The sequence below is a fragment of the Hypanus sabinus genome, chromosome 6 (genome assembly GCF_030144855.1).
Source record: "Hypanus sabinus isolate sHypSab1 chromosome 6, sHypSab1.hap1, whole genome shotgun sequence".
In the NCBI taxonomy this organism is placed as follows: Eukaryota; Metazoa; Chordata; class Chondrichthyes; order Myliobatiformes; family Dasyatidae; genus Hypanus; species Hypanus sabinus.
In genome coordinates, this window is record NC_082711.1 from 3346524 (window position 1) to 3360799 (window position 14276).

General features: G+C 40.7%; 1 protein-coding gene across 1 annotated transcript; it reads right to left on the bottom strand.

Moving 5' to 3' along the window:
- Window positions 1–9621: 9621 nt before the first annotated feature.
- On the bottom strand, window positions 9622–10794 carry LOC132394944 (protein rapunzel-like). Its single transcript, XM_059971291.1, has one exon. The coding sequence runs from the start codon at window positions 10792–10794 to the stop codon at window positions 9622–9624; it is 1173 nt and encodes a 390-aa protein (XP_059827274.1).
- Between the last annotated feature and the right edge of the window lie 3482 nt (window positions 10795–14276).

Genomic DNA, 14276 nt, shown 5'->3' on the forward strand with positions numbered 1-14276 from the left:
GGAACCTTGCATTGGGAACCTTATCAAATGCCTTACTGAATTCCATATAAACTACATCTACTGCTCCGTCTTCAATGTGTTTTGTCACATACTCAAAGAATTCAGTCAGGCTGGTAAGCCACGACCTGCCCTTGACACAGTCATGCTGACTATCCCTAATCAGATCACGTCTCTCCAAATGCTCATAAATCCTATCTCTCAGGATCTTCTCCAACAACTTGCCCACCACTGAAGGAAGACTCACAGGTCTATAATTTTTTGGATTATGTCTACTCCCTTTCCTGAGCAAAGGAACAACATTTGAAATGCTCCAATCCTGTGGTACTTCTCCCGAAACTATTGCTGATGCAAAGATCATCGCTAGAGGCTCCATTATCTCCTGCTTCATTTCCCACATTAGCCTTGGATACATCTTATCTAACTTGATGCTTTTCAAAAGCTCCAGCACATCCACTTTCTTAATGTCTGTATACTCAAGCATTTCAGTCCACTGTAAGTCATCTCCACAATTGCCAAGGTCTTTTCCCCTTTTGAACACTGAAGCAAAGTATTCATTAAGTACCTCCACTACCTCCTCCAACTTCATGCACACATTTCCACTTTTGCCCCTGATTGGTCCTATTCTCACATGGTCCATCCTCTTGCTTTTCATGTATTTGTAGAGTGCCTTGGGGTTTTCCTTAATCCTGATCACCAAGGCCTTCTCATGGCTCCTTCTACCTCTCCTAATTTCATTCTTAAGCTCCTTCCTGGCAACCCTATACATAATGTAAGTGAAGGGTAAATCAAGGAAGGCAGGAGATTTTTTCGCTGGGGGAATGGAATACAACTCCATGCTACTTCTCAGAGCAAAACTAAGGGTGTGTCTAACTTTATTAAATCTAATATATTTACTCAAGAGGATATTGAATCAGATTCTAATGGTAGATTTTTAATTGTTAAAGGAGTGATTTGTAATAGAAGGGTTGCTTTGGTTAATTTGTATGGTCCTAATTTAGATGATCCTTCTTTTTTTTTAAAAAAAAATTTGCTTTACTGCCAGATTTAAATGAGTTTATGTTGATAATAGGTGGGGATTTTAACTGTTGTTTAAATCCTATGATTGATAAAAGCTCAACTAATCAATGACTTCCAAATCGTTCTGCATCAGTTATTAACTTCTTTTTGACCGATTTTGGGTTGATCGGATTATGGAGGCATTTACACGCTGATAACAGAGAGTATCTTTTTTTTCACACGTTTATAAAAGATATTCAAGGATTGATTATATTATAGTTGATCCCCATCTTTTGCCTAATGTTAAAAAGGGTGAATATGATGCTATTGCTATATCTGATCATGCGCCTTTGAGTTTGTCCTTTGAATCTGATTTTGCCATCTTTGCCCGTCCACCATGGCGCGTGTCTCAGACTTTATTGCAAAACTCTAACTTTATCAGTTTTATCGAAAGCCAGATAAAAGATTTTTTTCTTTTTAATGATATAGGAGGTATGTCTAAATTAATTATAGGGGATACATTCAAAGCATTTTTACGTGGTCAGATTATTTCTTATTCAACTAATCTTAAAAAACAGACTAAAGCAGAATTAGATAAAATTTCAAAACAAATTAGAAATTTAGATAATATCTATGCAACATCCCCTAATATTGACTTATTTAAAAAGGTGGACTTCAATCACAATATAACCTATTATTAACTCATCCAATTGAAGGTTATCTACTTTGGTTAAAGAGCCAATTTTATATGTTTGGAGATAAAAATAATAAACTACTCTCAACTCAATTACAATCAGCTGGAGCTAAGAGGCAAATTTTGAAAATTCATAGAAAAAATGGTACCCTGGCTCAGGATTATGAAGAAATTAATAAGATTTTTCAAGATTTTTATACAGAACTTTATAAATCTCAATGTTCAGTAGACTCTTCTGAAATGAATGTTTTTTTTAATGAAAGATTGCTTTTCCTAAAATTTCTGTTGAGGATCAAAAAACTCTTGATGCCCAAATTACTGAATCCGAAATTCATAAAGCAATTTTTTCAATGCAATCTGGTAAGGCCCCAGGACTTGATGGTTATCCTGTAGAATTTTATAAAAAATTTGGAAAATTGCTTTCTCCATATATGTTGGAGATGTTTAAAGAATCTTTTGTGAAAAGTGATTTACCCTCTACTTTTTATGAAGCTTCTATTTCTTTAATTCTCAAAAAGGATAACGATCCTACTGATTGTGCCTCATACAGACCTATTTCATTATTGAATGTTGATGCTAAGATTCTCTCAAAGATAATGGCCAATCTGTTGGAGAGTTTTTTGGGTTAAATCATTTTTAAAGATCAAACAGGTTTTATAAAGGGTCATTATTCTTTCTCAAATGTTCAGAGATTATTTAACATTATATATTTGCCTTCTTCTAAAACTCCACAATGTGTTATATCTTTGGATGCTGAAAAAGCATTTCATCAAGTCGAATGGAAATATTTATTTAATGTTTTAGAAAAATTTGGTTTTGTTATTAATTTTAATAATTGGATTAAAATGATATATAAAGCTCCTATTGCTACTGTTGTCACTAATAACTATAGGTCTCCTTTTTTCAGCTATTACGGGGGACAAGACAAGGTTGTCCATTAAGTCCTTTGTTATTTAATTTAATATTAGAATCCCTTGCTATTGCTCTTCATGAAGCTGAAAATATTCATGGGATCTTTGTGAATAAGACCATGCACAAGATCTCTCTTTACGCTGATGATTTATTGGTATATATATCTAAGCCTGAAGAATCTATTTCTGCTTTGCTAAAATTATTTGACAAATTTGGAGACTTTTCAGCATATAAAATAAATTATAGTAAAAGTGAATTACTTCCTTTAAATGAATCTGTCTCTATATATGATAATATTCCTTTTAAAGTTACGGATTCTTTTAGATATTTAGATGTTATAATTACTAAAAAATATAAGGATCTTTATAAAGCCAATTTTCCTCCTTTAGTGGACCCTATGAAGTATTCCTTCAGTAGATGGAACCCACTTACATTTTCACTTGTTGGTCATCTTTGTGTAGTTAAAATGATGATTTTACCAAAATTTTTATATTTATTTCAGAATATTCCTGTTTTTTGACTAAGAAGTTTTTTGATCAGATTTTCTATTATTCTATCTTTTATTTGGGATAATAAAAGACCAAGAATTGGTAAACGTCATTTGCAAAAGTTGAAAACGGATGGAGGTCTTGCTTTGCTTAATCTAAGAATGTATTATTGGGCTGTTAATTTGCAGTATATGTCCCTTTCGTTATATTGGGGTGATAGGAATGATTGGCCAATTTGGGTAGACCTGGAACTGAGAGCTGTGAAACAGTTTTATTTAACTTCATTATTAGGAGTTGCTCTGCCTATACAATTAGCTAAAGTTGCTAATTTAAACCTATATCCTGTGGTTAAGTGCTCTTTACAAATTTGGCTCCAGTTCCGCAATTTCTTTAACCTTAAAAAATTTAAACTTTGTAGTATAATTTATTGTAATTACTTTTTTAAACCTTCTTGGAGTGATCCAATTTTTTTACTTTGGAAAAATAAAGGTATTAATTCTTTTTTGGATTTATTTAAAGAAGGCAGACAGATGTCTTTTGAACAGTTAGTCGATAAGTATTCGCTCTCATATTCACACTTCTTACAATATTTTCAAGTTAGACATATTTTACAAAAATATTTAAGTAATTTTCCTTACATATTGGAGGCTGACTTGTTAGATTCTATTATGAATATGAACCCCTCATTGAAAGGTTCTATTGGAAGAATTTATCATTTATTATTACAACGGGATAAGTGTCCTTTACTTAAGATTAAACAGGATTAGGAGAAGGAACTCAATTTAACTTTTATATGTGAGGATTGGACATGGATTCTGAAGCTGGTTAACTCTTCTTCAATTTGTGCTAGTCATTCCATTGATTCAATTTAAAATTGTGCATCGTTACCATTTGACGAAGGAGAGACTTTCTAAAATATTTCCCAATGTTGACAAGTATTGTGATACATGTAAAAGTGAGATAGCTACACTGACACATATGTTCTGGTCATGTTCTATATTAAAACAGTTTTGGAAGTCAGTCTTTTCGACAATTTCTAAAGCACTCAGAATCAATTTACAACCTAGTAAATTGACTGTGCTTTTTGGAATAATTCCTCAAAATATCCATGGTATTTCTGTGTCTGACCAACATGTTACTGCATTTGTTACATTTTTAACTAGGAGAGCCATCTTGTTGAAATGGAAGGATATATCAGCTCCTACTTTGTCACAATGGTTCCCTCAAGTGATGATGTGTCTTAGCTTGGAGAAAATTAGAAGTCAAACCTTTGAACCTTTATTTGATTTTGAGAAGAGATGGGGCTTATTTGCTCATTATTATCATTTCAGTTAACTGATAGATTTTCTCCATGATCTAAATGTAATTTTTTTTTGATATATCTTTTTTTCTTGTTGGCGGTTTGATGTTTATTTTCAGAAGCTTTTTGTCTGACGCATGGCTCCGGGGTTGTACCTCCAATGGGTTTCTTTTTTTTCCTCACCTTTTTTGCTTAGTAGGGTTTTTTTATTCACAAAATTTTCAATCCTTAAGATAATTTCCTCTTTTATGAGGCATTGTAAGTGTTGTTACTTCGATGTACTTGTGCTATTTTTGAATAATAATAATAAAAAGATTTGAAAAGAAAGGAAGGCAGGAGATCAAGGTGGCCATTCAGCCTGTTGCCTCTGCTTTGGATGTGTTCTGCCTGACAGCTTGTGGCTGAGGAGAAGGAGGTGACAGTGAATGACACAATGTGTTTGGGTGCTGGATAGTTTGGCACCACTCGTGTTTACTGAATCACTTACAGACTGAGCGAATGGGATCCCTGTACACAGACAAACCTCTGGGGATGGGAGATTTGTGTCAGGATTGGGTCAGAATTATCATTCACTCATGAAGAGTCATTTGTCTTGGAACTGTGCTTTGACATGATGGAGGTAGGCAGGGAGAGCAGGACACTGCCCATGTGGTCAGAGGTTTAGGTTTGAGGTGTGCATTGTGCACATTTTCCTCACGTTTGCTTTGATTTCTATGTCTACCCAAGCCAGTGAGAATCCAAGCAACTGCCTGGAGGCAGACCAGACCAGCGCTGCCCGGCTCTGTTGTTTGTATACAGGCCACAGTAAGTAATATACTGCTGAAGTAGGCTACTCGGCCCACTATGTGCATGCTGACCATCACCCACCTAACATCGGGTCCCATTTATCAACACATAGTCTATAGCCACCTTTGCGCTGTCAATCCGAGTTCTTGTCCAGATACGGCTTAAACATCATGAGAGTCTCTGCTTCCATAAGTAGTGTTTTCCAGATTCCAACCCACCTCTGAGGGATATTCCTTCACAGATCTCAGATGAGCTGTTACCATGTTTGGTGCAGAGGGAATCTGAAAAGGAATATTCTACCCCGTACTGTTGGATTAGGGCATAGAATTGCAATTAGCTTTCCTCTGCTTGCTTGCATTTTTATATAATCAATCATATATGTGTAACTTCAGTGAACTTTCCAGAAATTATAGTATAACAGCTTCTAAATTTTGCTAGAACCTTCTTATTTTTTTTCTTTTGCTGCAGGTGTCATTACACTTGACTCTGCCTACTTTATAGGATTAGTGTCACCACTGAAATGTTGTTAAATTTTGCATCGGAGCTAGGGTATTTATCAGACAACCATGAGTTCCTTGTTCTCTGCCATTTTCTCTGTTCTTACAACACTTTACAAAAGGACTGTTAGGTAGGTTTCTTCCCCATTCTTGATTACCAAACTTCTGGGTCGCATAACATCAGAAAATACCTTAAACCAGCATGCTCTGGGTTTAGACACATCTGTCATGATGAATTCTGTCTTAATATCGAGCCATTATCTTCTGTGTGACTGAAGGAGGTGAACTGAAGAGATGGAGGAAGGGGCTGTTTGCTCACAAATAGTGAAATTTTGGAGAGCGTGAGAGGGAAGATAGGCAGGTGATAGGGAACGGATGTGCTCAGTCTGATGGTTTGAGGTATGTCTATTTTAATGCAAGAAGCATCATGAGCAAAATAGATGAGCTTAGAATGTTGATCAGTACTTGGAGCTATGATGTTGTGTTTATTAGGCTTACATGGTTCAGAGGCAGGAATGGTTATTTAGAGTTCCAGGCTATAGATGTTTCAGAAAGGACAGGAAGGGAGGCAAAAAAGGTGGGGGTATGGCACTACTGATCAGAGATAGTGTCTCGACCGCAGAAAAAGAGGAAATCATGAGGGGTTGCTTACGGAGTCTCTGTAGGTGTAAGTTAGAAACAGGAAGGGGTCAATAACTCTACTGTGTGTTTTTTTAAAGTCCACACAATAGTACAGGGACATTGAGGAGTAGATAGGGAGACAGATTCAGGAAAAGTGTAATAATAACAGGATTGTCGCGGTGGGAGATTTTAATTTTCCAAATATAGATTGGCATGTCCCTAGAGCAAAGGGTTTAGATGGGGTGGAGTTTGGTAGGTGTGTTCAGGAAGGTTTCTTGACACAATATGTAGATAAGCCTACAGGAGGAGAGGATGTACTTCATCTGGTATTGGGAAATGAACCCGGTCAGGTGTCAGGTCTCCCAATGGGGGAGCATTTTGGAGATAGTGATCACAATTATATCTCTTTTACCATAGCATTGGAGAGGAATAGGAACAGGCAAATTAGGATAGCTGTTAATTAGAGAAAGGGGAAATATGAAGTTATCAGGCAAGAACTTGGAAGTACAAATTGGTAATGGATGTTCTTGGGGAGATGTATGGCAGAAATGTGGCAAATATTCAGGGGATATTTGTGTGACATTCTGTATAGATACATTCCAAAGAGACAGGAAATGGATGGTAGGGTACAGCAATGTGCTGTACAGTGGTTGTTGAAAATCTAGTCAAGAAGAAAAGAAAAGCTTACAAAGGATTTAAAAAACTAGGTAAAATGGAGATCTAGAAGATTATAAGGCAAGCAGGAAGAGCTTAAGAATGAAATTAGGAGAGCCAGAAGGGGCCATGACAAGGCCTTGGCAGGAAGGATTAAGGAAAACCCCAAGGCATTCTACAAATATGTGAAGAGCAAGAGAATAAGGCGTGAGAGATGAGGACCACTCAAGTGTAACAGTGGAAAAGTGTGTATGGAACCCAAGGAGGTAACAGAGGTTCTTAATGAATATTTTGCTTCAGTATTCACTATGGAAAAGGATCTTGGCAATTATAGGGATGAAATTACAGCAATTACAGTGGATTGAAAAGCTTGAGCATATAGACATTAAGAAAGAGGATGTTCCAGAGCTTCTGAACAGCATCAAGTTGGATAAGTCTCCGGGATCAGATGAGATGTACCCCAAGCTACTGTGGGAGATGAGGGAGGAGACTGCTAAATCTCTGTTAATGATCTTTGTATCATCAATGGGGATGGGTGAGGTTCTGGAGGATTAGAGTGTTGAAGATGCTGTTCCCTTATTCAAGAAAGGGAGTAGAGATAGCCCAGGAAATTATAAACCAGTGAGTCTTCAGTGGTTGGTAAGTTGATGGAGAAGATCTGGCAAGGCAGGATTTATGAACATTTGGAGAGGCATAATATGTTTAGGAATAGTCACCATGGCTTTATTAAATGCAGGACGTGCCTTACAAGCCTGATTGATTTTTTGAGTATGTGACTAAATATATTGATGAAGGTAGAGCTGTAGATATAGTGTATATGGATTTTACCAAGGCATTTGTTAAAGGACCTCATGCAAGGCTTTTTGAGAAAGTAAGGAGGCATGGAATCCAAGGGATCAGTGCTTTGTGGATCAGGAATTGGCTTGCTCACAGAGGCAAAGAGTGGTTGTAGAAGGGTCATACTTTGCATTGAGGTCTGAGACCAGTGTTGTGCCTCAGGAATCTGTTCTGGAACCCCTTTTCTTCATGATTTTTATAAATGACCTGGATGAGGAAGTGGATGGATGGGTTTGGAAATCTGCCAATGACACAAAGGTTGGAGGTGTTCTGGATAGTGTGGAGGGCTGTCAGAGGTTACAGCGGGACATTTATAAGATGCAAAATTGCGCTGAGAATTGACAGTTGGAGCTCAACCTAGATAAGTGTGAGGTGGTTCATTTTGGTAGGTCAAATATGATGCCAGAATACAGTATTAATGGTAAGACACTTGGCAGTGTGGAAGATCATAGAGATCTTGTTGTTGAGTCCATAGGACACTCACAGCTGCTGTAGAAGTTGACTCTGTGGTTACGAAGGCATATGGTGCATTGTCCTTCATCAACCATGGGACTGAGTTTAAGAGCCGAGGGGTAATGTTACAGGTATATAGGACCCTGGTCAGACCCCACTTGGAGTACTGTGCTCAGTTCTGGTCACCTCACTACAGGAAGGATGTGGAAACTATAGAAAGGGTGCAGAGATGACTTAGAAAGATGTTAATACAAAACACAAAATGCTGGCAGAACTCAGCAGGCAAAACAGCATCTATGGGAGGAGGTAGTGATGATGTTTTGGGCTGAAACCCTTCATCAGAAGGATGTTGCCTGGATTGGGAAGAACGCCTTATGATAATAGGTTGAGTGAACTCGGCCTTTTCTCTTTGGTGTGACGGAGGATGAAAGCTGACCTGATTGTGTATCAGATGATGAGAGGCATTTATTGTGTGGATGGTCAAAGGCTTTTTCCCTGGGCTGAAATGGCTAACATGAAAGGGAACAGTTTTAAGGTGCTTGGAAGTAGGTACAGTGGGGATGTCAGGGGTAAATCTTTTACACAGAGAGTGATGAATGCATGATATGTGCTGCTGGCAACAGTGGTGGAGGCAGATATGATAGGGTCTTTTAAGAGACTTCTGGATATATACATGGAGTTTAGAAAAATAGAGGGCTATGGGCAACCTTAGGTTATTTCTAAGTAAGTACATGTTAGGCACAGCATTGTTAGCCAAAGAGCCTGCATTGTGCAGTAGGTTTTCTATATTTCTATGCAGCAGGTATTATTTGTCTATTGGAGCATTAGTAACAGCTATAGACTTACTGAGCCAGGCAACGTATGCAATGAAGTATTGGCAGCAGCGACACAAACACTGAGCTTTACATCTACATTTATTCAACAGATTACAGTGCACATCTTGATTTGGTTTTATTTCTGGTTAAATCATAGTCCCGGCAATAACAGCGATTAATATGCAAAAGTAGAGTTACTATGCATGTCCATTGCAGCCTGTGATATGAAAAAGAGAATCTCTCAGCCGAGGCTGTTTGCAGAACCGTTCATCGGTGTATAGGTATCAATGCATGATCAGTGGATGGTCAAACCTGCCCGAGGGGGTTAGGGATCTCATGATTTGATTGGATGAATTCGATGATATCAAAATCTTATTGTGACCTCTGATTGAAATTTGTAATTGGCGAGTTTCTGCGTCAATATATCTGATTTCGTGCTCATTTGATGGGACCCTGTATTCATTGAATTACCCACTCGATCCTTATTCTACTTCTAAAGATCAACAAATCCCTGGCACTAAATGATGGCGCCTGCTAAATCTGAAGCCCGGATTGGGGAGCAGGTTCCTCAAGTGGAATGGACGCAGAGGGTGACTCCGCTGTACAGCTCCCAGAAGTGGCAGTTGTTGGGAAAATTCTTGTGGTTCCACAGGTCTTTGTAGCGCCTGACTGCGTGGACCACAAAGGTGGGTGGCAGATTGCTGGAGATGAATTCAACCACTTCTCTCGCATCGCTCCAGCTGTCTTTTCCTTGCATCAACTGCCCGATGCGGGTCTCATCAATGGGCTTTGGGTCGGTGCTGTAGGAGACAACAACGTTAACATTATTAAGCCTAAAGAATTGAAAACGGTTCGGGCCAGTAACGCAATGATTGTCAAACCCAGAGACGGGGTCATAGACTCGCACTGACCAACGGACCCAGTCATACTTGTCCGTTAGCGCCTCAATGATAAACGTTGCGCACGCTTTGTTATCTCTCTCGCCCTTCTCCTTCACCAGCTTCTCAACATCTATCTCCGCCTGCTGCGCAAACCCATTGATGCAGCGATCTATCATGGCTTTCATCTTGCCCTCGACTTTGATCAATTTCTCGTCCCATTCTCTTTTCAGCGCCTCGACGTCGTTCCCAGTGACGGCGGCGTGTCCCAGCAGGGCGATCAGGCCGATACAGAAGAGCTCCTTCAGACGGGCGCAGAGACTCTCCATCAGGCGCCGGTTCCTCTGGTCGTAGTTCATGGCGGTCTCCAGGATGGGTTTGCCAAAGACAGCAGAGAAACCCATCACCGCATCATAAAGAGTGTGGAGGTTCTGGTCTCCCTTGGTCACGTTGAAATGCGTCAGGAACTCTTCCTTCTCCTTCTGCTGGAACTCTGGCGCTGCGTTGAGGATGTCCATGTACTTCCGGAACTGGTTCTTGAGGTTTTCCTCAATGGGGAAATACTGGTTGTTGATAGTGCTTCTCTCAATCTCCCAGAGCACCTGCTTGACCTGCTCGGAGATTATATCCAGGTCGTTCCTGACGGTCTGGAATTGTTCCTTCATGTATTTCAGTTCATCGCTCTCCCGTTTGCCTAACACCAGCTTCAGAATGGCTCCGGCTACCTGGAAGATGGGCTTCAGCACCCCAGCCACACTAGCGAATCGGGCCCTGTCCTGGAATACTTTCATCGCAGCCTCTGCATCCTGCATGTTAGCCCTGAGCTCCGCTGCGGCGCGCTCCAGGTCCTCGCTGGTTCCCATATTCCGCCTGGATTACTGGAATCAAGATCTGATGTTCACCGCACCACTGCTGAAAATCAACACAACACAAGGACAAATATATTAATATGTGTCCGGGAATCAGCGGGACATTTCATTGCCGGGGAAAGATTAAGCATAAAATCAGGAGCGACAAATAAGGTTCTGGGGGAACTCCAAGGGTCGAAGAGTATTTGTGCGGGGAATGAAATTGTCGAAGTTTCGTGTCGAGAACACACAGCTGGACTGAGAGATGGACGGTTAAGATCCAGTATAACGAAGGAAAGAGTCGGCGTAAGGAGCTGACAAGCGGGGGAGTAGCAATAGTTCGGTGTAGGAGAGCAGAATGGCAATGGCGTCAGAAGTGTAAATCAAAGCAAAAGCGAACGAGGAAGAGTGTATCCGAATGAGTAGCCAGGTCAATGAGGGGAGAAGGTTTCATTTATGTCGCCGTTCTGGACAGTGCGAGTGACAGCACCGAAAAAGGCCATTTGCTATCGAGTCAGCGCCGACCACCAACACCCTGTTCAGACCGATACAGCCCGAAATCGTTTCTTCGGCGGCACAGCGAGTGAACCAGAGAGCCAGGTTCAATCCTGCTTCCCGTTGCTGTCTGTGTGCAATGTTCACATTCTCCCTGTGACCACCTGGATTTCCCGATCCTTCCCACATCCCAAATGCTCGCGGGGTGAGTGCTCCAATTGCTCGCCATAAATTGCCCTCAGTGTGTAAACGAGGGTTAGAATATTGTACAGAAGATGATGACAGGCATAAATGGAGTGGACAACCAGAGACATTTTTCTCAGGGTGGAAATGGCTAATACCAGGGGCATAGTATGATAGCAATATGATTGAGTTCAACTTGAAATTTGACAGGGGGAAAGTCTGATGCAACGGTATTTCAGTAGAGTAAGGGAAATTACAGCGGCGTGAGAGAGGAATGGGCCAAAGTAAATTGGAAGGAGCTGCTGGCAGTGACGTCAGCAGAGCAGCAATGGCGTGCGTTTCTGGGGAAAATGAGGAAAGTACAGTAAATATGTATTCCAAAGATGAAGAAATACTCAAATGGTAAAATAGCACAAACATGGCTGACAATGTTAGTCATAGAAACACACAAAACCTACAGCACAATATAAGCCCTTCGGCCCACAATGCTGTACTGAACATGTACTTACTATATAAATTACCTAGGGTTACCCATAGCCCTCTATTTTTCTAAGCTCCATGTACCTATACAGGAGTCCCTTAAAAGACCCTAATGTATCCACCCCCACCACCATCGCCGGCGTCCCATTCCACTCACCAATCTCTGTGTAAAAAGTTACCTCTGACATCTCCTCTGTACCTACTTCCAAGCACATTAAGCCTGTGTGTTATTGTGGCAACCATTTCAGCCCTGGGAAAAAGCCTCTGACTATTGACATGATCAATGCCTCTCATCATCTTGTACATTTCTATCAGGTCACCTCTCATCCTCCATTCCTCCAAGGAGAAAAGGCCAAGTTCACTCAACCTATTTTCTTAAGGCATGTTCCCAAATCCAGGCAAAATCCTTGTAAATCAGCTCTGCACCCTTTCTATAGTTTCCACATCCTTCATGTAGTGAGGTGACCAGAACTGAGCACAGTACTCCAAGTGGAGCCTGGCCAAGGCCCTATAAAGCTGTAACACTACCTCTCAGCTCTTAAACTCAATCCCATGTTTGATGAAGGCCAATACACCATATGCCTTCTTAACCACACAGTCAACTTGTGCAGCAGATTTGAGTGTCCTATGGACTTGGACCCCAAGATCCCTCTGATCCTTCACACTGCCAAGCATCTTACCATATTCTGCCATCATATTTGACCTACCAAAATGAACCACCTCACACTGATCTGGGTTGAACTCCATCTGCCACTACTCAGCCCAATTTTACATCCTATCAATGTCCCGTTGTAATCTTTGACAGCCGTTCACTCTATCCACAACACCCCCAACCTTTGTGTCATCAGAAATTGCTAAAGCCATGTACTCTTTGCCTCTGTGAACAAGTCAATTCTGGATCCAGGAAGCAAGGTCCACTTGGATTCCATGCCTCTTTACTTTCTCAAAAGCTTTGAATGGTGTACCTTATCAAATGCCTTGCTGAAATCCATATACATTTATTGTTCTACTTTCATCAATGTGCTTAGTCACATCCTCAAAAAATACATCATATTATGGCTCTCCAAATGTTCTTAAATCCTGCCTCTCAGGATCTGCTCCATCAACTTGCCAACCACTGAAGTAAGACTCACTAGTCTATAATTTCCTGGGCTATCTCTACTCCCTTTCTTGAATAAGGGAACACCATCTGCAACCCTCCAATCCTCTGGAACTTTTCCCATCCCTATTTGGACCAGTTAGCCTGACTTCGTGGTTGGGAAGATGTTAGGGTCAATTGTTAAAGATGAGGTGATGGAGTACTTGGTGACACAGGAGAAGAAGTTGGATTGATAAAGGGGATTCAGTGGATGTTTTTGTATTTGGATTTTCAGAAGGCCTTTGACAAGGTGCCACACATGAGGCTGCTTACCACGTTAAGAGCCCATAGTATTACAGGAAAATTACTAACATGGTTAGTGCATTGGCTGATTGGTAGGAGACAGTGAGTTGGAATAAAAGGATGCTTTTCTGGGTGGCTTCCAGTAACTAGCGGGGTTCCGTAGAGGTCGGGTGTTGGGACCGCTTCTTTTTATGCTGTATATAAATGATTTAAATGATGAAAGAGATGGCTTTGTTGCCAGGTTTGCAGATGATATGAAGATTGGTGGAGGAGCAGGTAGTGTTGAGGAAGCAGGTAGGATGTAGAAGGACTTAGTCAGATTAGGAGAATGGGCAAGAAAATGGCAAATGAAATACAATGTGGGAAAATGCATTGTCAAGCTTGTTGGTAGTAGAAATAAATGTGTGGTCTATTTTCCAAACGGGGAGAAAATCCAGGAATCTGAGATGCAGAGTGACTCGGGAGTCCTTGTGCAGAACAGGCTGAAGGTTAACTTGCTGGTTGGGTCGGCTTTCATTTGAAGAGGTCTAGAATACAGGAGCAAGGATGTGATGCTGAGGCTTTATAAGGCACTGGTGAGGCCTCACCTTGAGTATTGTGAACAGTTTTGGGCCCTTCCACTTAGAAAAGATGTGCCGGCATTGGAGAGGGCCGAGAGGAGGTTCACAAGGATGATTCCAGGAATTAAAGGGTTATCATAGGAGGAATGTTTGATGTCTCTGGGTCTGTACACGCTGGGATTCAGAAAGATTGGGGGAGGGGGATCTCATTGAAACCTTTGGAATGTTGAAAGGCCTAGACAGAGTAGATGTGGAAAGGATGGTCCCATGGTGGGAGAGTCTAGGACAAGAGGGCACAGCCTCAGGACAGAGGGGCACACTTTCAAAACAGAGATGCAGAAAAATTTCTTTAGCCAAAGGATGGTGAAATTGTGGAATTTGTTGCCACTTGCAGCTGT

What these genes read in the sequence shown, in the direction of transcription:
- LOC132394944 (XM_059971291.1), bottom strand. Translation starts at nt 10,794, where the DNA reads ATGGGAACCAGCGAGGACCTGGAGCGCGCCGCAGCGGAGCTCAGGGCT.